The 25,797-nt window shown below is 44.6% G+C and overlaps 1 protein-coding gene across 1 annotated transcript in view; it reads right to left on the minus strand.

Annotated features, from left to right (window-relative positions):
- Positions 1-409: 409 nt before the first annotated feature.
- The window catches only part of neurl1b (neuralized E3 ubiquitin protein ligase 1B), a 48,252-nt gene continuing 22,864 nt past the window's right edge, over positions 410-25,797 (minus strand). The window contains exons 4-6 of the mRNA XM_034181927.1: positions 20,520-21,260; positions 4,413-4,529; positions 410-930 (exon numbers count right to left, since the gene is read on the minus strand). Coding sequence (XP_034037818.1) covers positions 683-930; positions 4,413-4,529; positions 20,520-21,260 — 1,106 coding nt within the window. The 3' untranslated portion in view covers positions 410-682. The remainder of the gene's footprint in view (positions 931-4,412; positions 4,530-20,519; positions 21,261-25,797) is intronic.

Genomic DNA, 25,797 nt, shown 5'->3' on the forward strand with positions numbered 1-25,797 from the left:
TAAAGGAGGTTGGGGGTCTTTTTTAGTTAGTTATGATTGTCCAGTTGTTATTATGACTTTATTTGCTATGGGCACTTGTAATTTTCACAACCTCAAAGCAGATCAAATTTAGCTTCCCCCTGAGATCATTGGCAACCCCCCACCCCCACTCCCAAGGGGTGCTTGGACCCCAGGTTCACAACCAGTGTGTTTCTTTAAGCTAAATGCACCAATAAACACACTTCCTGCAATTGCTCTTTTCTGCTTATTTTATCACAAAAAAGTCTGTTTCATCATGACTTACTGACAAACATCCAGAATTTTATATTAAAAATCTGGCGACTACTGTTAGCATATTTACTTTGACCACACATAGAAATAAATCTAAGGCACTACAGACTGTGTGTTGTGCAGAAACACATGGGGGTGACAGTGAGAGGAACGACAATATATTCACATAAGATTCATAATAGATGACATCAGACACATCACATTGATATAAAATAAAAAGAGCTGATATATATTCTGTTAGAAATAATTATAACTTGGCTGAAGACTGAAGTGTTCACTGAATGTAGGTCAAAGTTGAAGTTATATAGGCACACTTCTGTCCTGATGTTCAGGTTAGGATCAGAGTCCAGCCAGGCCTGAGAGAAGGGGCTACTTGTGGTGGGTGTCTGTGCACCTCTTTGGGACAGCGATTCTATGGCCGATACGTTTTGATGACGTCTTTGATGGGCCTCCTGCATATTGGACAACACGCATTGATCTGTCTCTTTAGCTTCAGCCCACAGTCGTTGCACAGACACATGTGCCCACAGGTGTAGATAACTGTGTCCACCTCCATGTCGAAGCAAATGGTGCACTCTCCATTTTTTCCTGAAGAGGGCAGCTCTGAGACATGGAGAATCGGGGAGAGGGGAGGACTGAGAGGAGAGCTGGGTGCAGTCACTGGACAAAAAGAGAGAAAGCATGATGTACACAGAAAAAAACAAAAAAAAACAAAAACAGTATACTGTTGACATGTTCAAATCTGCATTCTGCAACACTGGGGCCTTTTCATAATATTCATACATCTGTGTGTCTTCAGCAGGTGTCAGGAAGTATAGAAGTAGAAGACATAAGGCCCTGAGGTGCACTGGTGCCACCAGTGTCTAGATATTCCCAGATACCTAAGCATGAAATGTTTAAGACTCTTTGATTCACTCTAGATGGGACACCACTCCATTGCAGATTACTTCTCCAGGCAAGGCTGGTACCCATTTACAGCTGGGTAGACTGGGACAATGTACACTCAACAAAAATATAAATGCAACACTTTTGGTTTTGCTCCCATTTTGTATGAGATGAACTCAAAGATCTAAAACTTTTCCACATACACAATATCACCATTTCCCTCAAATATTGTTCATAAACCAGTCTAAATCTGTGATAGTGAGCACTTCTCCTTTGCTGAGATAATCCATCCCACCTCACAGGTGTGCCATATCAAGATGCTGATTAGACACCATGATTAGTGCACAGGTGTGCCTTAGACTGTCCACAATAAAAGGCCACTCTGAAAGGTGCAGTTTTGTTTTATTGGGGGGGGATACCAGTCAGTATCTGGTGTGACCACCATTTGCCTCATGCAGTGCAACACATCTCCTTCGCATAGAGTTGATCAGGTTGTCAATTGTGGCCTGTGGAATGTTGGTCCACTCCTCTTCAATGGCTGTGCGAAGTTGCTGGATATTGGCAGGAACTGGTACACGCTGTCGTATACGCCGGTCCAGAGCATCCCAAACATGCTCAATGGGTGACATGTCCGGTGAGTATGCCGGCCATGCAAGAACTGGGACATTTTCAGCTTCCAAGAATTGTGTACAGATCCTTGCAACATGGGGCCGTGCATTATCCTGCTGTGACATGAGGTGATGTTCTTGGATGTATGGCACAACAATGGGCCTCAGGATCTCGTCACGGTATCTCTGTGCATTCAAAATGCCATCAAGAAAATGCACCTGTGTTCTTCGTCCATAACAGACGCCTGCCCATACCATAACCCCACCGCCACCATGGGCCACTCGATCCACAACATTGACATCAGAAAACCGCTCACCCACATGACGCCACACACGCTGTCTGCCATCTGCCCTGAACAGTGTGAACCGGGATTCATCCGTGAAGAGAACACCTCTCCAACGTGCCAAACGCCAGCGAATGTGAGCATTTGCCCACTCAAGTCGGTTACGACGACAAACTGGAGTCAGGTCGAGACCCCGATGAGGACGACGAGCATGCAGATGAGCTTCCCTGAGACGCTTTCTGACAGTTTGTGCAGAAATTCTTTGGTTATGCAAAGTGATTGTTTCAGCAGCTGTCCGAGTGGCTGGTCTCAGATGATCTTGGAGGTGAACATGCTGGATGTGGAGGTCCTGGGCTGGTGTGTTTACACGTGGTCTGCGGTTGTGAGGCTGGTTGGATGTACTGCCAAATTCTCTGAAACGCCTTTGGAGACGGCTTATGGTAGAGAAATGAACATTCAATACACGAGCAACAGCTCTGGTTGACATTCCTGCTGTCAGCATGCCAATTGCACGCTCCCTCAAATCTTGCGACATCTGTGGCATTGTGCTGTGTGATAAAACTGCACCTTTCAGAGTGGCCTTTTATTGTGGGAAGTCTAAGGCACACCTGTGCACTAATCATGGTGTCTAATCAGCATCTTGATATGGCACACCTGTGAGGTGGGATGGATTATCTCAGCAAAGGAGAAGTGCTCACTATCACAGATTTAGACTGGTTTGTGAACAATATTTGAGGGAAATGGTGATATTGTGTATGTGGAAAAAGTTTTAGATCTTTGAGTTCATCTCATACAAAATGGGAGCAAAACCAAAAGTGTTGCGTTTATATTTTTGTTGAGTGTAGATGAAGTAGCAGTGACATTTATATCCCTATAGGTCCTTGGCCTTTGAGATTAAGAGACCAGCAGAAAGCGGGTATAGAGTCACTAGGTTGCTGGACAGATTTGTTTGGCGATGCCGATATGTCTGCAGGAGAATGGAGGTCCAAGTCTTTAGGGTCAATTATTTTCTGTCCTGCTGTATGGCTGTGAGACCTGGATGCTAACCAGTGACCTAAGGTGGGGACTGAATGTCTTTGGCACAAAATCTCTTCAGAGGATCTTTAGGTACTGCTTAAATGAGCTTGTGTCAAACGAATGGTTACAAAGAAAGACTGAGATGAGAAGCATCACTTGCCTTGTGAGGGAACATCAACTATGACATTTTTGGCCATGTGATGCATTTCTCTGTGCATAGTCTAGCACACGGTACCTTAGCGGTGAGGCCCCTAGTGGCTGGAGAATGTCAAGGGGATGCTCACATTTCATCCAGCTGCCACAGCTGGATGGTTACATTTAAGAGGTGGGGGTGGATCAGTTGTCTTCCTGGGCGATTGCCATCCAAGACCCAAGGTGGTTCCATTGTGTGGTGGATGCAGTGACGCATGACACCAGTGCATCTCCCAGACTTTAACTTGACTTACTTGGAAAGCTGAAGCATTGGTGCCCACAGTGTGGTCTTATGCTAAGAATCATGCAGTGTATGATGTTGCAATCACCCATGTAGAAGCAGTGGAACTCCATCTCAAGTACACAAAGAGATGGTTTCTATATTTTAAATGAATACTTTTCACTTTGCAGTGTTATTCATTGCATTATGTTAATCCACAAATAAAAATCAATCCATCAGTGTCAGAAGTACTGCTCTCAACAACAGTCATACAACATCAACTCTGCCAGTGAATTCTCTTGTGGGCAAGTTCAAGGTGGCCAAGGTATTACCTTTCATGACAAAACCTCACAAGATCCAGTTGCAAGGAATGTTGAAATTCAGGTCTGGGAACAGGTGCTGGTAACACACATCTTCGCATCCACCACAGTACAGAACCAATTTGTGTCCTGTGCTGGATTTTGAGCTGGATCATGCCGAGAGAAACCCACCACATGGTCAAAATGTTAGAAATGACACAACCTCAGGATGCAAATGACACTCCTCATCTGAAATAACAAGCCATTTGACACAAAGTCATTCCAGTGACACTCAAGCATTGACCAAAGAAACAAGAGTACCAAAGACATCCAGTCATCAACATAAGTAACTGCTTCCTTCTCCCACAAAGTTACCGGGATCTGCAAACACGCCTGACTGTGGATCTCATCTCCTTCAAGGGGAGAGGACCCAGAGAAATTCTGTCACTGCTGAGATAAGTAAAAGTCTCCATACGTTTAACACTTTGGGTGCATCCAGAGAAACTTCTGATGGCCAAGACAAGGAAATCATTGAAAACCTGGATATTAGTCTGGATCCAGGTTAGTCGTGCACACACAAAGAAACAACTGTACCCCTAGCTACATCCGTGGTTATAAGGCATAGATGGTAAAGTACCCAGAGAGGATTCAGACGCAGATGAGGATCTGTTGACACTGAAGGCGACATCTGAGTCACTGTCATCTGGACTGCTGCTCTGAGAAAAGTTGGGAGATGTGGATGGAGCCAAAGTTCCTGTGTGACAAACAAACAAATCCTAATTTAATTTGGGCATCTAGGCAGAGGGGCTAACAAATAAGATGTTTTATGGTGAACTACTGATAGTAAGACGACATGATAATAATTCTAAAATCATATTGTAGATTTATTTATAATGTGTGGTTGTGGTATGCAAAAAAATATTATATAATATTCCTCAGCTTTGGAAAAGCTGAAATCCATGCCCTAAAAACTCTGAGTAAAAAGGCAGACACATGAGTCCATCCCAATCAGACTGTTGAGATTAACTCAAAAACAATAAATAATGTCATCTTGTACATTTCAAAATTAAAAAGGGTGTCCAGTGATGATAGATCAATTAAAATTTGGCAAAGTCCAAAATACAACTTTATTTTGCTTATGGATTATACCATAGAGCTGTCTCGCACCTGCTTATCATTGTAACCTGCTGGACATGTCTGGACTTGTTACAGGGAGCAATCTTATCACATTAGAGGTGGGCGATACTGGGAATTTTGGTATTGATCTGATACCAAGTAAATACAGGACCAGTATCGCAGATATCGATACTGATACTTTTTCATATTTAAGCTTCATAGATCCAAAGGATCCAAAAAACCTAGGATAGAATTTCGCCCAACATTGTACGTGACAATACTTTATTATCACAATCAACATTTTTGTTTTAAAAAAAAAATCACTCAACACAACTTAAAACAAAATCTCCTGAGGTAGAGGGCTGACAAACCACAATACAAGGGTGCGCTGCTCCGTGTTGTGTGACACAGTACAACGCTGCTCTTACAGACAGAGAGTAGACTTTGATGAATCTGCGTGCGCAGGAGTCAGTGCATGCGGGAGAGAAAAAAAGCTTGAGTATCGATCTTTTTACACGAGGATCATTCAATATCAATACCAGCATTGGTATCGATATTAGGATCAATCCACCCACCTCTATATCACATTCATGAAATCAGAACCAGGTGTGGTTGAAGTTACATGTAGCTAGAAATGAGCTTGTTTGTCATTACCCAAGCTTGTTATTAAATGTCTGTTTTGGTAAGAAAAGTTGTCATAAAGCAGTGCAGTTGGAAATGTTTTACATTTAAAATAATCAGTGTGTTGTGAAAGTGTAGGAACACGGACCCACAACAGGGGGTGCAAATGAACGGACAATGGAGAAGATAAATAACAAGTTTTACTATTGTGAAACGAGCACAACCAATACAACAATCAACAATTTGGGGATAAGCCGAATTCTGCTGGTGTCGTGTGGGCAGGCTCGAAGGTAGGAGACGTCCGTCCAGGTCGAACCGGAACCATCCAGATTTCCTCTGCCACCGAACCCTGGAAGTACTGGAACCGCCAAGTCCCGAATTCCCAGGTGGCCACTGCCTCCGCTCGTCGGATCCGGTACTGCTGGCAAGAGAGAGCAACAACACACAGGTGTGGATGCGGCTGCACCCAGTAACACGGAGAGGGGAGAAGCTGCCTCCACCTCTCGTCCCAAAAAAACAGGAAGGTGAGTACTTATCTAGTCACTCGGCCTGCGGTAGTCCGCTGTCCTGAAAGGTTTAACAAGTTTATCGATTAACACAGAATATGCTGCAGAGAATGTTACCTCTATCTCAAGGCGATATCTCGGCATCGAGGTGGAGACGCCGTCCTGATGATATACGAGGGCTGTCAATAAAGTTACGGTCCTTTTTATTTTTTTCAAAAACTATATGGATTTCATTCATATGTTTTTACGTCAGACATGCTTGAACCCTCATGCGCATGCGTGAGTTTTTCCACGCCTGTCGGTGACGTCATTCGCCTGTGAGCACTCCTTGTGGGAGGAGTCGTCCAGCCCCTCGTCGGAATTCCTTTGTCTGAGAAGTTGCTGAGAGACTGGCGCGTTGTTTGAGCAAAATTTTTTCTAAACCTGTGAGACACATCGAAGTGGACACGGTTCGAAAAATTAAGCTGGTTTTCAGTGAAAATTTTAACGTCTGATGAGAGATTTTGAGGTGATACTGTCGCTTTAAGGACTTTTCACGGTGCGAGACGTCGCTCAGCACTCTCAGGCGGCGTCATCAGCCTGTTCAAGCTGAAAACCTCCACATTTCAGGCTCTATTGATCCAGGACGTCGTGAGAGAACAGAGAAGTTTCAGAAGAAGTCGGTTTCAGCATTTTATCTGGATATTCCACTGTTAAAGGAGATTTTTTTAATGAAAGACGTGCGGACGGGTCCGCGCGTCGGGACGCAGCCGCCGCGACGCTCCGTCACAGGAAAAACACCTCTGTTGAAAGCCTTAAGGACAAGTTGGAACATGTCCTGCCTGTTAAACAATTTCTCATATACTCACTCCACTGAAAGCCATCAAAAGCCGCCTGGATTTTACAAATGGTTATCAACACGGAGGTGTTTTTCCTGTGCCGCCGCACCGCGTCGGCTGCGTCCCGACGCGCGGATCCGTCCGCACGTCTTTCATTAAAAAAATCTCCTTTAACAGTGGAATATCCGGATAAAATGCTGAAACCGACTTCTTCTGAAACTTCTCTGTTCTCTCACGACGTCCTGGATCAATAGAGCCTGAAATGTGGAGGTTTTCAGCTTGAAACAGGCTGATGATGCCGCCTGACAGCGCTGAGCGACGTCTCGCACCGTGAAAAGTCCTTAAAGCAACAGTATCACCTCAAAATCTCTCATCAGCCGTTAAAATTTTCACTGAAAACCAGCTTAATTTTTCGAACCGTGTCCACTTCGATGTGTCTCACAGGTTTAGAAAAAATTTTGATCAAACAACGCGCCAGTCTCTCACCAACTTCTCAGACAAAGGAATTCCGACGAGGGGCTGGACGACTCCTCCCACAAGGAGTGCTCACAGGTGAATGACGTCACCGACAGGCGTGGAAAAACTCACGCATGCGCACGAGGGTTCAAGCATGTCTGACGTAAAAACATATGAATGAAATCCATATAGTTTTTGAAAAAAATAAAAAGGACCGTTACTTTATTGACAGCCCTCGTACCTCCGTGCTGAGTGGAGTCAGCTGTGTCCAGTAATGGGTGACAGCTGTCACCCTGGCTGCTCTCATCAGGCGACAGTGCCCTCTGGTGCCTGGAGCCCGCACTCCAGGCAGGGCGCCCTCTGGTGGTGGTGGGCCAGCAGTACCTCCTCTTCAGCGGCCCACACAACAGGACCCCCTCCTCAACGGGCGCCTCCTGGCGCACGACCGGGCTTGTCCGGATGGCGACGGTAGAAGTCGGCCAGGAGGGCCGGGTCCAGGATGAAGCCCTTCTTCACCCAGGAGCGTTCTTCGGGGCCGTACCCCTCCCAGTCCACCAGGTACTGAAAACCCCGGCCCATTCGACGGACATCGAGGAGCCGGCGCACGGTCCAAGCCGGTTCCCCGTTGATGATCCGGGCAGGAGGTGGTGCCGGACCCGGGGTGCAGAGGGGTGAGGTGTGATGGGGTTTTATCCGGGAGACATGAAACACTGGGTGAATCCACAGCAAGGCCGGAAGCTGAAGCCTCACTGCGGCGGGATTGATGACTTTGAGGATCTTGAAGGGACCGATGTATCGTTCTTGGAGCTTGGGGGAGTCCACTTGAAGGGGAACCCTGGCGCAGGTGGTACAGGCCTGGACGTAGTCCCGGACGTCGGCCTCCAGGGATGCCCACCAGAAGCGTTGCCGGACGACTGTCACGGTCCTTCGCACCCCAGGGTGACAGGAGAGTTTAGAACCGTGACAGAAGTCCAGGACTGCAGCCCTAGCTTCTGGTGGGATGTATAGTCTGTTCTTTGGTCCGTTTCCGGGGTCCGGGTCACGGGTCAGGGCCTCCCGGACGGTCTTCTCCACGTCCCAGGTGAGGGTGGCCACGATAGCGGACTCCGGGATGATGGGATCCGGGGGATCCGACGGTTCCGTTTTGACTTCGTCTTCGTGCACCCGGGACAATGCATCCGATCTTTGATTCTTGGTCCCGGGACGGTAGGTAATCCGGAAGTCAAAACGGCCAAAGAACAGTGACCAGCGGGCTTGCCTGGGGTTCAGCCGCTTGGCGGTCCTGATGTACTCCAGGTTCCGATGGTCAGTGAAAACCGTGAATGGCATGGCTGTTCCCTCCAACAGATGTCTCCACTCTTCGAGGGCCTCTTTCACAGCAAGGAGTTCCCGATTGCCGACGTCATAGTTCCGTTCAGCGGGGGTCAACCTGCGGGAAAAATAGGCACACGGGTGAAGGACCTTATCGGTCTTCCCGCTCTGGGAGAGCACCGCTCCTATCCCTGAGTCCGAGGCATCCACTTCAACCACTAACTGGCGGCTAGGATCGGGCTGCACCAGAACTGGTGCAGACGAAAAGCGCCGTTTCAACTCCTTGAACGCGGCTTCGCACCGATCCGACCAGGTGAAGGGGACTTTTGGTGAGGTCAGGGCTGTCAGGGGGCTAACTACCTGACTGTAGCCCTTAATGAACCTCCTGTAGAAATTAGCAAAGCCGAGGAACTGTTGCAGCTTCCTACGGCTTGTGGGTTGGGGCCAATCTCTCACCGCCGCAACCTTGGCCGGATCAGGGGCAACGGAGTTGGAGGAGATGATAAACCCCAGGAAGGACAAAGAAGTGCGGTGGAATTCACACTTCTCGCCCTTCACAAACAGGCGGTTCTCCAACAACCGCTGCAGGACCTGCCGGACATGCCGGACATGAGTCTCAGGATCCGGGGAAAAGATGAGTATATCGTCCAGATACACGAAGACGAACCGGTGCAGGAAGTCCCGCAAGACATCGTTTACCAACGCTTGGAAAGTCGCGGGAACATTAGTGAGACCGAACGGCATGACCAGGTACTCAAAATGGCCTAACGGGGTGTTAAATGCCGTCTTCCATTCGTCTCCCTTCCGGATCCGAACCAAATGATACGCATTCCTAAGATCAAGCTTGGTGAAGATTTTGGCTCCATGCAAGGGGGTGAACACTGAATCCAACAAGGGCAACGGGTATCGATTGCGAACCGTGATTTCGTTCAACCCCCTATAATCAATGCATGGACGAAGCCCGCCATCCTTTTTACCCACAAAAAAGAAACCAGCACCCATCGGAGAGGTGGAATTCCGGATCAACCCGGCAGCTAATGAGTCCCGGATGTAGGTCTCCATTGATTCACGCTCCGGCCGTGAGAGGTTGTACAGCCTACTGGACGGGAACTCACTGCCTGGAACCAAATCAATGGCACAATCATACGGGCGGTGGGGAGGAAGCGTGAGAGCCAGATCCTTGCTGAACACGTCAGCGAGGTCATGGTACTCCGCCGGCACCGCCTTCAGATTGGGCGGGACTCGGACCTCCTCCTTAGCTTGGGAGCCGGGAGGAACCGAGGAACCTAGACACTCCCGATGGCAGGTTTCGCTCCACTGAACCACTACCCCGGACGGCCAATCAATCCGGGGATTGTGTTTTAGCATCCAGGGAAAACCCAAAACCACACGGGAGGTGGCCTGAATCACAAAGAACTCAATCACCTCCCGGTGGTTACCTGACACCACCAGAGTTACTGGAGGTGTCTTATGCGTGATTGGTGGGAGTAGGGAGCCATCTAGTGCCCGAACCTGCACAGGCGAGGTAAGAGCCACCAGAGGGAGCCCTATCTCCCTCGCCCATCTACTGTCTAGCAGATTCCCCTCGGAGCCCGTGTCCACCAGTGCTGGGGCCTTCAGGGTTGAATCCTCAAACAGGATCGTGACTGGGAGTCGTGTGGCAATGTGGGTGTGTCCCACGTGAATGTTTCGGCCCACCCCTGGCCCAGTCTCTAGGGGTGGGCGTTGGAGTTTAACCGCTTGGGGCAGTCGTTTGCCAGATGCTCAATCGAGCCACAAACAAAACAAGCTCCGTGGGCCCGCCTCCTTTGTGCTCCAGGTGCCCTAAATGTTGCCCTGCTCATGTCCATAGCTTCGTCAGCAGGGGGAGCCGTAGGCGCACGGAGCGCAGGAACAGAGGAGCGTGGGGAGGGCGGAGCTCGGTCGGAACCGGAAGGGAGAGGGACGACGCGTGCCTGGCCACGCCCTTCGCCTCGTTCCCGACGGCGTTCCTCTAGCCGGTTGTCGAGTCGTATGACTAGATCGATGAGCCCATCTAAATCCCGCGGTTCGTCCTTCGCCACCAGGTGCTCTTTTAGGACCAGTGACAGTCCGTTTACAAAGGCGGCGCGGAGGGCAGTGCTATTCCAGCCGGATCTCGCCGCCGCGATGCGGAAGGCGACTGCATAGGCAGCTGCGCTCCGACGCCCCTGTCTTATTGACAGTAGCGCGGTTGAAGCGGTCTCTCCTCTATTGGGATGATCGAACACCGTTCTGAGCTCCCACACAAACCCATCGTATGTATGAAGGAGCCGTGAGTTCTGCTCCCAGAGCGCTGTAGCCCAAGCGCGTGCCTCCCCGCGAAGCAGGTTTATTACATAAGCTACTTTGCTAGCGTCAGTCGCGTACATCACGGGACGCTGTGCGAAGACGAGCGAACACTGCATCAAAAAATCCGCGCACGTCTCCACACAGCCTCCGTACGGTTCTGGAGGGCTTATGTATGCTTCTGGGGACGGAGGGAGGGGCCGTTGAACGACCAGTGGAACGTCACTATTACGCGCAGGGTCCTCGGGAGGGAGAGCCGCAGCGGCGCCCGAAGGGCGTGCTTCCACTTGTGCGGCGAGAGCCTCCACCCTGCGGTTTAGGAGAACGTTCTGCTCGGTCATTAAATCCATCCGAGTGGTGAAAGCGGTGAGGATCCGCTGCAACTCACCGATTACCCCTCCCGAAGACGCCGACGCTCCCTGTTCTTCCATTGGCCGTTCAACAGCCGGTTGACGCCCCTCGGGATCCATGACGGATGCCGAGATATCCTGTTGTGAAAGTGTAGGAACACGGACCCACAACAGGGGGCGCAAATGAACGGACAATGGAGAAGATAAATAACAAGTTTTACTATTGTGAAACGAGCACAACCAATACAACAATCAACAATTTGGGGATAAGCCGAATTCTGCTGGTGTCGTGTGGGCAGGCTCGAAGGTAGGAGACGTCCGTCCAGGTCGAACCGGAACCATCCAGATTTCCTCTGCCACCGAACCCTGGAAGTACTGGAACCGCCAAGTCCCGAATTCCCAGGTGGCCACTGCCTCCGCTCGTCGGATCCGGTACTGCTGGCAAGAGAGAGCAACAACACACAGGTGTGGATGCGGCTGCACCCAGTAACACGGAGAGGGGAGAAGCTGCCTCCACCTCTCGTCCCAAAAAAACAGGAAGGTGAGTACTTATCTAGTCACTCGGCCTGCGGTAGTCCGCTGTCCTGAAAGGTTTAACAAGTTTATCGATTAACACAGAATATGCTGCAGAGAATGTTACCTCTATCTCAAGGCGATATCTCGGCATCGAGGTGGAGACGCCGTCCTGATGATATACCTCCGTGCTGAGTGGAGTCAGCTGTGTCCAGTAATGGGTGACAGCTGTCACCCTGGCTGCTCTCATCAGGCGGCAGCGCCCTCTGGTGCCTGGAGCCCGCACTCCAGGCAGGGCGCCCTCTGGTGGTGGTGGGCCAGCAGTACCTCCTCTTCAGCGGCCCACACAACACAGTGGATTGAGGCAGCTATATTGAAAAGTCCTAAAATAACCATTCTAATCTAATTACATTTGTTCCGCAAATCTGATTGGTTAATCGTTTGAGATTTCTGACCATAAAATATAGCGTTGATGGTGGCAAAATATTTGACTGTTTCGCATTTGATATATTACTCTGCGCCCTGACTGTGTTGCTAGGCAGATGTCGATAATGGTGCTGAGAGCGAGAGAAACCGGAGGAGCGACGACTATGCCAAAATGGGTAAATTTAATCTATCGTACGAAAGTATTGATGTAGCTTCTGATACAGAATTATTCAGTGCAGTTGAACAGATGGAGAAATCTGTGGGTTTGGCATGAAGACCCTGTTCGTACAGTAAGCTTCACTGGCCGATGTAAATATTGCAATTACTGCTGTGATAATGATAAATACAATACTAACGGTGATTATTTGACGACTCGGGACCAGGAATCTAGCAACATTTCCCTAAAACTACGGTCTGCGTAACAGTTTTATCGAACTATATTATTATGCGGGTTTAGATGTAGCCTTCGCCCTTCAGTGGTGAAGCGGTCTTTTGCTGAAAACATGGATCCAGGTCGAATTACTTACAGAAAAATAAACCATGCAAATGATGGAACTGGATAAGAATGGGAATAACCCCCTTGTATCTGATGACAAAACAGGGTTATTCCCTAATTTGACCACGTAAAAGCTACTATATTTTAAAGGTAATGGGCCAATTTATACTTAACTAGTTTATCTTTTTTTTTGTTTTTGGCTTTGTGAATAAATAAGCATATGTAGATAAAGCCACTCTAATTGTGAGAATGTAGAATTTATATTGTAAGGAGGTTTGATTTATTTGCATAGAACATGTATCATAACTATTCTAAACCAGACCTCCTGAGTGGAATTAGAGCCTGAAATATGATGACCGTAGTGACTATAAACTGGTCAGATATGAGATTTATGCATCTGACTGGAAACACTTAAGTTCTTTTTTGTTTTAACATAATAACATTGTTTAATCATGTGTTGTTGATAAAGGAGTCTCACATAATGGGAGTTCCAGTGGGAGCAGTGGGAGGAGGACAGAGATACTGTGGGTCATAGCTCGAAACTCAGACACACGGTGACAAACTGCATTCCTTTAGTCTGGGAAACAAAATTAATTGGAAGGGGTGCCTAGACTCTAGAAATGACTGATGATAACATTTGTTATTTTAGTAGTAAATATTTAACATTTCCACTCTTGAGAATAAAAAAAAAAGTCAACAAGTAGCCCCGTGGGAACTAAAGAGATAAATCTTAAAGCGTTGCCCATATATCTGACATGCTGTTCAGAGTATCTTGAAGAGAATAAAGCTCTGATAACAGATGCTTTTCCACACAGTACTGGACACACTAATGTAGCACCATGTATCTGACAAAGATGGACATTTGATACTTACACGTTTCCTTCCCATATGTATTGTTATAAAAATTAAATCATACTAAAGTCTCTCCAAGGTGTGCACTGTACTGTGTGTACACTGCATCTCTGTGCCAAACAGTTTGTAGGGATGGCACACATTTATAAAGAAGTTGATTGATAATTAAGAACTTGACAGGGCAGATTAGTGCAGTTTTGGGGTGATGACTGAAAAGGCTACATCCAAATACACATTCTAGCATAGTAAGTAAGTAAGCTCTTCCAGCTTCTACCTTTGTCACTCGGGGTTGCCACAACAGATCCAATATGGATCTGCATGTTGGTTTGGCACAAGTTGAGATTACACGTAGAGTGAGCACAGGAGGTCTTGAACCAGGAACCTTCTACTTTTGGAAGCAAGTGCACTATTCGCTTGGTCGCCCCACTGCCTGAGCTTATTATACAACATAATGGGCAAAAAGCAGTACACCACAATCCATCAGGTATCCAAATACTTAGTGTGCATTTAGTAGTAGAGTACAAGTGGACTGTACTACCCTGTCCCACAAAGCAGCTAGAGCCTGATCATAGAAAAAGAAGAACTTCCCAGGAAAGTTCAAAGAAGATAGTGGACATATAGTGGCTTACAAAAGTATTCAGCCCTTTGGTATTTCACATATTTTAATTTGTTTATGGCAGAAAAAGTTTTAGGCTTCTGTGGCTGTGATTGAAGAAATTGTGCACAGTGCAAATTCTACATTTTGTATCTCCAGTTATACAGCTTCATGATGAAGTGGTATAGAGGAGGGTCTTCTTTCACTAAAACATCAAATCTAGGCTTGTGTCTCAGATGTACCTTCTGGCAAATTGTAGGTGAACTTTCAGGTCTTCTTTTTAAGGAAATCCTCCTCTGCTCTACTTCATCATGAAGTAGAGCAGAGGAGGAGAGAGTATAACGGGATATAAAATCCAAAACTTGCACTGTGCACAATTTCTCCAATCACAGCCACAGAAACCTATAATTTATTCTGGCCTGTCTAGGTGTCTTGGTGGCTTTCCTCAGTCTTGTCCTTCTTGCACAGTTACTGAGTTTTTCAGAATTGTCTACTCCACACAGATTTACCACAGAGTGTCATACTGTCTGTATTTCTTCATAACTGATGTAAATAAAGTGCAAGACATATTCAGTGACTTGGAAATGTTCATGTATTCATCTCCTGACTTGTCTGAAGAAAACTGTCAATTAAACTGATTATTACCTCCGCCAAAGAGGTTATGTTTTCGGTCGAGTTTGTTTGTTTGTTTGTCTGTCTGTTTGTCAGCAGGATAACTCAAAAAGTTTTGAACGGATTTTGCTGAAATTTTGTGGAGTGGTTGGAAATGACAAGAGGAACAAGAGATTAAATTTTAGTGGTGATCTGGATCACGATCCAGATCCATGAATTTTTTAAAGGATTCTTCACCATTGCGGGATAGGGGGAATTTTGACATTCTAGTTTCTAACTCCACAAAAACAAGGCAGAAAGGCTTGAAAAAAATTAGGGTGTAACATAGTCAAATGTTCTATCAAACAACAAAGTTTGGTGATGATCGGATCCGGATTCCGGATCTGGTGATCCAGAATATGCAAAAATATAGGGAAAATAGAAAATGTGTCAGTGTGAGGTGACAAATGAAGCTAGAGATGCACAACTAACACCAAATTGTAGCTGAATCTGTACTGATTCAGTAAGGTGTCATCAGATTTGATGTAGCTTCAAATGTTATGGAGCTAGATCCAGAAGAAAACCGCCATTTCCGAAAAATCGTTTTTATACAATAACCTTTGAACTAATAAAGACATAAAAGTGATTCCAAGTTCTAGTGGTATGTTTTCATGGTCAAGGATGTCAAATATAAAGTAAAGAAAAGTGTATGTATATAGTTTTGGTTGTAACACTGAATTGTTGAATAGATCACTGTGCCAAGGAGGGAATCTCTTTAGGGTCAGTGACCCTATGGCCTTGTGTAGCACATGCAACACTTAAAAAATAGTTCTATTTCAGAATTTACTGTTATTTATTTAGAGAAGTGTTTCATAAATGTTAAAAAAAAATCATATATTTGCAGTTTAGTTTAATAATAAATTGAATTTTGTCTCTTATTTGTTTTTGTCTATAAACACATGCAATATCAATATCAGTGCTCAGATGACAGTAGCTTCTGGGAAAGGTGCAAGTTGCAATAAACTGTGATGCCAAGCGCTAAGGATACATGCTATCCAGTCACAGCAGATGAAACTTTTTTTACTAGCAAACATCACTGTTAGACTTTTTTAGGTTCAATGATTCCACGGCGTGTAGATGTTATGGCGTCAGTGACCCCATGACCTTTGCGGAGCTTTGCACTCTCCGAGTGCTTCTAGTTTACAGGTATTATACCAAAGGGGATGATTAATTATGCAACCCATCATCTTGGCTTTTATATTTTTAATTAATTTATATCAAGTTGTAGAGATTTACTTTCAGTTTGAGTCTAAGAAGATCATTTTAGAAATTTTTATATTGAGAAGCCTGATTTAATTTCTGTATTTGAAACACCATAAACAAAATAAAAGGCGTGAAATACCAAGGGGCTGAATACTTTTGTAAGACACTGTACATGAAAAAGCAGCATCCAAAGGGCCTTGGCATTGTACAAATATGTATACATTTATTAAGTATACTATTTTAAAAAAAAGTCTGCCTTTGCAAAGTCTTTCACAGCATAGTTTTCAACATCCGGGTCAAAGGACACGTAAGATGATGGCAGTGGTGTAGTATTTGTGTCCCTACTACTCACTTGCCTTATTCTAGTATGTTTTACAGTGGCAGTTGGGTGTTAGTATTACTGAAGTCAGTTAGTACATAAGTATTTGGATGAAGGGTAACAGGTACTTAAGGAATAATTGTGATTCTAACAACCCCTGAAAATGGAGTGACTGTGTGTAAAAATGGCTGTAATTTTTTGGTTAATGTGATATTTTTGTTAAATGCTTTAAATTAATATTGAAACTCAACACAACAATAACATCAAAACTACAAAAGCTGTCTCACTGGTTCAAATACTTGAGTACCTGCATTCAGAGTTGGGCATTATGTTTGTGGTCCTTGGAAGGTTAGTAATGAAAAATAATAACAGATTTAGCAACCTTCTCCTATTTGTGATCTGTTTTTGATTGTTTCCCTGCATCCACAGAGGACGTCTTGAATATGAACCTGGATTTCTAATTACAGTGAGGAAAATAAGTATTTGAACACCCTGCGATTTTGCAAGTTCTCCCACTTAGAAATCATGGAGGGGTCTGAAATTTTCATCTTAGGTGCATGTCCACTGTGAGAGACATAATCTAAAAAAAAAAAAAAAATCCAGAAATCACAATGTATGAAGTTGCTGAGAGACTGGCGCTTTGTTTGATCAAAATTTTTTCTAAACCTGTGAGACACATCGAAGTGGACATGGTTCGAAAAATTAAGCTGGTTTTCGGTAAAAATTTTAACAGCTGATGAGAGATTTTGAGGTGATACTGTCGCTTTAAGGACTTCCCACGGTGCGAGACGTCGCGCAGCGCTCTCAGGCGCTGTCGTCAGCCTGTTTCAAGCTGAAAACCTTCACATTTCAGGCTCTATTGATCCAGGACGTCATGAGAGAACAGAGAAGTTTCAGAAGAAGTCGGTTTCAGCATTTTATCCGGATATTCCACTGTTAAAGGAGATTTTTTTAATGAAAGACATGCGGACGGGTCCGCGCGTCGGGACACAGCCAGCGCGGTGCGGCGGCACAGGAAAAACACCTCCGTGTTGATAACCATTTGTAAAATCCAGGCGGCTTTTGATGGCTTTCAGTGGAGTGAGTATATGAGAAATTGTTTAACAGCTGGACATGTTCCAACTTGTCCTTAAGGCTTCCAACGGAGGTGTTTTTCCTGTGGCGGAGCGTCGCGGCGGCTGCGAGCCGACGCTGCAATCTGCCCGCACGTCTTTCATTAAAAAAATCTCCTTTAACAGTGGAATATCCGGATAAAATGCTGAAACCGACTTCTTCTGAAACTTCTCTGTTCTCTCATGACGTCCTGGATCAATAGAGCCTGAAATGTGGAGGTTTTCAGCTTGAAACAGGCTGACGACAGCGCCTGAGAGCGTTGCGCGACGTCTCGCACCGTGGGAAGTCCTTAAAGCGACAGTATCACCTCAAAATCTCTCATCAGCTGTTAAAATTTTTACCGAAAACCAGCTTAATTTTTCGAACCATGTCCACTTCGATGTGTCTCACAGGTTTAGAAAAAATTTTGATCAAACAAAGCGCCAGTCTCTCAGCAACTTCTCAGACAAAGGAATTCCGACGAGGGGCTGGACGACTCCTCCCACAAGGAGTGCTCACAGGCGAATGACGTCACCGACAGGCATGGAAAAACTCACGCATGCGCACGAGGGTTCAAGCATGTCTGACGTAAAAACATATGAATGAAATCCATATAGTTTTTGAAAAAAATAAAAAGGACCTATACTTTATGGACAGACCTCGTATGTTACTGCTGGAAATAAGTATTTGAACACCTGTAAAAATCAATGTTAATATTTGGTACAGTAGCCTTTGTTTGCAATTACAGAGGTCAAACGTTTCCTGTAGTTTTTCACCAGGTTTACACACACTGCAGCAGGGATTTTGGTCCTCTCCTCCACACAGAACTTCTCTAGATCTTTCAGGTTTGGAGTTTCAGCTCCCTCCAAAGATTTTCTATTGAATTCAGGTCTGGAGACTGGCCAGGCCACTCCAGGACCTTGAAATGCTTCTTACGGAGCCCCTCCTTAGTTGCCCTGGCTGTCTGTTTGGGGTCACTGTCATGCTGGAAGACCCAGCCATGACCCATCTTCAATGCTCTTACAGAGGGAAGTTGTTTGCCAAAATCTCACAATACATGACCCCATCCATCCTCCCTTCAATACGGTGCAGTCGTCTTGTCCCCTTTGCAGAAGAGCACCCCCAGAGTATGATGTTTCCACCCCCATGCTTCACGGTTGGGATGGTTTTCTTGGGGTTGTTCTCATCCTCTAAACATGGCAAATGGAGTTGATTCCAAAAAGCTCTATTCTGGTCTCATCTGACCACATGACTTTCTCCCATGCCTCCTCTGGATCATCCAGATGGTCACTAGTGAACGTCAAACGGGCCTGGACATGTGCTGGCTTGAGCAGGGGGACCTTGCTGCCCTGCAGGATTTTAAACCATGACAGCATCATGTGTTACTAATGTAATCTTTGTGACTGTGGTCCCAGCTCTCTTCAGGTCATTGACCAGGTCCTCCTGTGTAGTTCTGAGCTTTCTCAGAATCATCCTTACCCCACAAAGTGAGACCTTGCATGGAATCCCAGACCGAGGGAGATTGACAGTTATCTTGTATTTCTTCCACTTTCTAATAAATAATCATAACAGTTGTTGTCTTCTACCAAGCTGCTTGCCTGTTGTCCTGTAGTCCATCCCAGCCTTGTGCAGGTCTACAGTTTTGTCCCTGATGTCCTTTGACTGCTTTTTGGTCTTGGCTATGGTGGACAGGTTGGAGTGTGATTGATTGAGTGTGTGAACAGGTTTTTATACAGGTAACAAGTTCAAACAGGTGCAATTAATACAGGTGAAGAGTGCAGAATAAGAGGGCTTCTTAAAGAAAAATGAACAGGTCTGTGTGAGCCAGAATTCTTGCTGGTTGGTAGGTGTTCAAATACTTATTTGCAGCAGTAACATACAAATAAGTTATTAAAAAATCATACATTGTGATTTACGAATTTATTTTTTTTAGATTATGTCTCTCACAGTGGACATGCACCTAAGATGAAAATTTCAGACCCCTCCATGGTTTCTAAGTGGGAGAACTTGCAAAATCGCAGGGTGTTCAAATACTTATTTTCCTCACTGTATTACTTCTTTTTTTTAAATCTGCCCTTCTGACTTCATGGGGTAAATAAGGCTGTTAAATTGTTAGATTTGGGAAGTTTCAAGATTTGTCAAATGCACTGCCTCATTTTCATTTCCATTCGCACAGATAGCCTTCTGTTCGTTCTGAAGTTTATAGAATACAAGATAGCATCGCTGAAAACAAAAACTCTCTGTTCCTCCCAAGTCTTGAGCAAGTATCACACAGACATATTTTTGTTACTTTCATCAGCAGTTATATCATTAATAAAACACCAGTGTTAGAATGTACCAGCATAATGAGTGTTTGGGCTGAAGAAGAATTAAAACATGCACTAAATTGTTGATTTGGACACTGCCATTATGTGCCACTCTAAATGGTAAATGGACTGCATTTATATAGCGCTCTACAATAATGCCTCACATTCACCCCGATGTCAGGGTGCTGCCATACAAGGCACTCACTACACACCAGGAGAAAGTAGGGAATCAAGGACCTTGCCCAAGGGCTCTTAATGATTTTCCGGTCAAGCTGGGATTTGAACCAACGATCCTCTGGTCTCAAGCCCACTAGCCCATCACTCCCACTGTAGTCAATGTGTAATTGCAAAGCAAAGATACAGTCCATGGTTGATGTCTTGGGCATGAAGTCAGATTGTTGCCGTCACTGAGCAGCAGGTCATCGGGACTGAATCCTGTTAAGAGTAATCCTTGCAATCACCTTTCCCAGTACACAGAGTAGTATAATACTGCTGTAGTTGCTCCAATTAATATCATATATACACACAAAGAGGCACACAGAAATATATAGAGATACGCAGATATATTGATCTAGATATATTGAAAGCTGAAAGTCTACATTAATAGCAGATCATCCACTGTGTTGGTGTTCAGAGGCAAAATTACACAACTATGTGACTTTCAAAATATTTATCCACTCAACTGCATAAGGCAATCTTAAGGAATTTGTATACAAATATATCTCATAAGAATCCAGTTGTGTTTTTTATATCACTGCTTTGTGTAAATATTTAATTGCTAAAAACGGCATTCGGACACATCTTACCCAATATCCTGAGCCTGTTGACAGCCCCATATAAGGTGAAAAAGGCCCAGAGAACCTGAGAGGAGTCCACACAGAGCAGCCTACCACGTCCCATTCCATTAACTCCATGGTGCACTTCTCCGCTCGGAGAAAGACGGAAACTTAGTACGTCCCCTGAGCATGGCATAGGGAGGCCCCGGTGCACCACCCAATACTCTTTACGATCCAGTAGAATGTCAGGGTCTGCCGGTAGGTCCCCAGCATGTAGACTAGCTGGATCACATGACGTTAAACCAAACAACAATGCTCCAAAGTAGGGCAGGCCCAGGTGACCGACCTCTACATACAGAGTCTCACCGACATGTAGCGGCCGGTCACTGAACACAAGAGTCTGACTACTATCCAGAAAGTGAATGCAGGCAGTTGAGCGGTCAGCAGAAAGTATTACATCTGAGCCACGGATTGGGTGAAAGTGGATGTCATTGTCCAGTGGAGAAGGAACAGGCCGGACCGCCCGTGATATGCTGAATCCCGTGGAGGCAGACAAGGCTGTTGTGGAGGATGAAGATGTGGAAGAACAGCAGGGGATGAACTGGGTGTAGTTATTGAGGTGGATGTTAGCCATCTTGGCAACAGCCACCTGATTGTTCTCCAGCTGATTGTTGCTGTAATTGGCTGAGTCGTGGCTGGACTGTGGCATATAGGCACTCAGACGGGCTGCACTTAAGCAGTTGGAACCCACACTCTCAGCAAATGTGCTTTCTGTGGTGGACAAAATGCACATACAAGTTGGTGAATCATGACTCTCATTCAAAAATCTTAAATGCAAGGAAAGAAAATTACAAAAAAACCATCTGCAGACATATACGAGAAAACTTTTCTAATTATATAAACACCTAAATAGATCCTTGTCATTTGATTGGTGGTTTGTATGTCACATGATATGGATCATTTGTAGCATTTGCCATTGTGTTCCATTTACTGTGCAATTTTGGTTCTATACATTTTGTGCTATTGCACACTGTGACCACTGCCCGCTCACAATAGTGGTGATGGCACTTAGTTTTAAAACAAACAGAGACCCAACACAGTGCCCAGACTTGCCGGGTAACAGACGTGAAGGCTGGAGGGGGCTCAAGAGCAAGTTGGAGGGGTCCTGAGAAAGCAGAACAGTGCTGCGCAGGCCAGGTTGGCTCCACCGCAGATCTGGGCTTGCGGTGGGCCACTGTCAGAGATGGGGCATCTCAGTCTCACTACCGAGCTTTGGCGGACATCGTAGGACCGGGAAGGAGGTAAGCCACTTTTCTCTTGTTTATAAATTAATAAAATATCAAATGGCAAGGATCTATTTTAGGAGTTACATTACAAATAATGAATGTTTTTTTCATTCGTGCAATGGAAAGAATTGCATTTGGTGAAAGATGGAATGGTGAGTCTTTCACCTCATGAAATGCACTCGTATGCACTTGTATTATGCACTTGTATAATATGTGTTGTATTAGCAGCGTGAGGCCACCACAGCAAATTGAGTACAACTCTGTATTTGTATTTGGCACAGGTTTTATGCTGAATGTCCTTCTGGATGTACTAATCTGGACCCACTCTGTTTTACTTCTGAGAGCTGACAGGATCAGGTGTACACAAAGCAGGATGCCTGTAGGTCTACTTAAAAATTACAATACACTGCATAAACGGCAATGTGTTGTGATATGTCACTGTTACATTCCAGTGATTACATGTCAGGCAGTGATTTGGCTTTGTGTCATTTTGAACCTTGTCACATCGCCTGTCTTGTAAGTTTATTGTGACACCTACTAAGTGGCAACCTTAGGTTTTATGTCTGAGTTACAACATGGTCAATAGTCATTAATAATCTTTCAAAATTTCATTACCAAATTCTACTGGGTTCAACGTCATATTAATATTCAAGAACATGCAAAGCTGGAGGTTTCCATGTACATTTTTTTGTTAGTTATGTTAAGCTTTATGTTGTTCATTCGGCTGCTCCCGGTTTTGTTCGGGGTCACCACAACGGATAAACCAGATCCGCATTGGTAATTGGCACAAGTTTTATGCTGGATGCCCTTCCTGACGCAACTCCAGTTTTACCTGGAGAAACACACACAGCCGCTGGTGTTCCAAAGAGGTCTCCCATCCAAGTACTAACCAGATCCTGCTCTGCTTAGCTCCTGAGATCTGATGGGATCAGGCTGACACAGAGCAGACCGGCTGCATGTACTCATTCAGAATTTGGGGTGTGTAAACTCTGTATAATTTGTAAAAACTGTATGATCATTTCAAGTTGCATGCATCTTGAAATCCACAAAATATGTTCAGAGACACAGAGAAAGAAGGAAGAAGTATCCACTTCAGCTAAAGTCATACAAATTGTTTCTGGAGGGTTGTGCAGACTTGTAACCACTGTTAAACATACATAAGAATCATTTATTTCTTTGATATAATACATTTCTCTGCAGCACTGGTCTGTCTCTCACTCACTCACCCCATTCAACAACATCCCTTCCTTTGGTTTTCTTTCACAGAAAATCAGTTCAGGATTGTGTGGAGGAATAGCCATGGTACTTGAGTTTTACAACATAACTGCTATGAAATAATCACAAAATAAGCGTTACTTCTCTCTTTTAATAAGTTTCTCTGCATACAAGGTTTGTCTCGCTTATTGACAGGCACACCTCCTACCAATGTCCCATCACCTCCTTGTCTATGGGAGCAGATTGGATGGACTATAACTATTGCTGGTGAGTGCTGTCCTTTTACCACCATATGCACTTTAAGGTATGTGTTAGCTGTGTATTGTTATAGAAACAATACCCACGTGCAGTGTGAGGTTTTTTTTTATACATATGAATGTGTGATGAGGTGTTCTCCTTCCCCCTTGCCATCACTTTTCTGACAGAAAAAACTGCTACATTGATATGAGCACCTTTAAGTAAGAGATGTATAACATTAGAGAACTAATGGACTCATCTATCTACGAGGGACGATTGAGGTTTTGTGTCTGACCAAGAAAGTAAGAGATGTATTTAGAGAGCTGATGGACTCATCTATCTACGAGGGACGATTGAGAAGTTTTGCGTCTGATCAAGAAAGAGTGGGGTGTGGTTCTCCATCTTTTGCATTCTGAGAAACCAACATTTCTCAAGAATGTGTAAAGTTTAAGTCACTGTGCTCCAATGTTGAGAAATGTTGGCTCCTCAGAATGCAAAAGATGGTGAACCACACTCAGCTTTTTTTGGTTGAGGTTCAAAACCTCTCAATGGCCCCTTGTACTAACTGATGATTCATTTGCTACATTTTACGTGATACATTCACAGGCTTTTCAAAAGCATATGTGTGATACTATACCAGTGGAGTGTGTCTGTAAACTCATGAGAGCAATTGGTTTTAGCAGTCAACTTGTGTCACATAGGCACCTAATGCACTCCACTTTATCATATGCTCTGTAAAAACTTATTTGCTGCAAATTGTTGTATCACTTCCTGCATGCAAACACTTCTACACTCATACTGCTGTTTCCTTGAATGCAATAATGTCCAACCTTCACTCCCCACCCGAAGGCCCCAACTGTGTTCTTCTCTCCACAATCTATCTCTGAGCTTGTTTTAATGTTTTATATTGTGCAAAATTGTTTAATTTGTTTAATTGTTTTATTTTAGCAGTTTCTGTCTGAATTTGATACAAACATCCTTAAAGTCCCACCGTGTATGTAGAAACATTCCTGCTATAAGTAGAAATTTGTCTGGTTTTAGACTTTTGCAATGTATGTCATGGACATAGATATATGAATATATACACATGGTCTCAGTATCTATATGATATAAGCTTGGATATAAAGTGCCACACGTTTTAAAGATCCCCTTTGATCTATATCAACTTTGTGAAATGCATGTACACAACTGACCCCTTTTAAGTGCAGATAATGACAAGCTCAGTGTCCTGATGCCACACAAATAACTTCTACAAATAATAATTTTGAGTGTTTTCATTGTAGGTTATCGATCAGTAACCCTTCAGTATCTCAAGTGACAGCAAACTAAACGCTGTAAACAGCAATGAAATATTTTCCTCACACAAAACAGCAGGCTTTGTTCCGTTTTTCAATCCTTGTGCTTTTCTATCTTTATAGCATAATAAAGTGTGGCGCTAGTGGATCCCCTTAAACAGGGTGTCTGGAATTTTTCAAATTAGGGTTTATTTTTAGATAATCTAGGGTTCAATTCTTCACTTGGGACAAAAATAATTTTATTCAGTCAAGTAGTGAGTTACAATGTGAACAACATCACAGGATAAAGGGCTATACAATGTAATGGTACGGGGCAAGCTAAAACCCTCAAAGTAACCATTTGTTGTTGCCACAGAATAGGTGAAAATATAAGAAGTGTCTGGCAGCATGGAGAGCATCCCTACGGACATACAGTGCATCCAGAAAGTATTCACAGCACTTCACTTTTTCCACCTTTTTTATGTCAGAGCCTTATTCTAAAATGGATGAAATTCATTTTTTTTCCCCTGAAAATTCTACACACAATACCCCATAATGACATTGTGAAACAGTTTAAGATTTTTTCAATTTTATATATATATATATATATATATATATATATATATATATATATACACACACACACACACACACACACACACACACACACACACACACACACACACACACACACACACACTCTAAGAAATCACGTGTACATAAGTATTTCCAGCCTTTGCCATGAAGCTCAGAATTGAGCTCAGGTGCATCCTGCTTCCACTGATCATCCTTGGGATGTTTCTACAGCTTAACTGGAGTCCATCTAGGGTAAATTCAGTTGATTGGACATGATTTGGAAAGGCACACACCTGTTTACATATAAACTCCCACAGTTGACAGTGCATGTCAGAGCACAAACCAAGCATAAAGTCACGGGAATTGTCTGTAGACCTCTGAGACATGATTGTTTCAAGGTACAAATCTGGGGAAGGGTACAGAAACATTTCTGCTGCTTTGAAGGTCCCAATGAGCACACTGGCCTCCATCATCTGTAAATAGAAGAAGTTCGGATCCACCAGGAGTGCTCCGAGAGTTGGCCACCTGTCTGAACTGAGTGATTGGGGGAGAAGGGCCTTAGTCAGGGAGGTGACCATGAACCCAATGGTCATTCTGTCAGAGCTCCAGCATTCCTCTGTGGAGAGAGGAGAACCTTCCAGAAGGACAACCATCTCTGTAGCAATCCACCAATCCGGAGTGTATGGTAGAGTGAACAGACGGAAGCCACTCCTTAGTAAA

Source organism: Thalassophryne amazonica, chromosome 11 (genome assembly GCF_902500255.1).
Source record: "Thalassophryne amazonica chromosome 11, fThaAma1.1, whole genome shotgun sequence".
Taxonomy (NCBI): Eukaryota; Metazoa; Chordata; class Actinopteri; order Batrachoidiformes; family Batrachoididae; genus Thalassophryne; species Thalassophryne amazonica.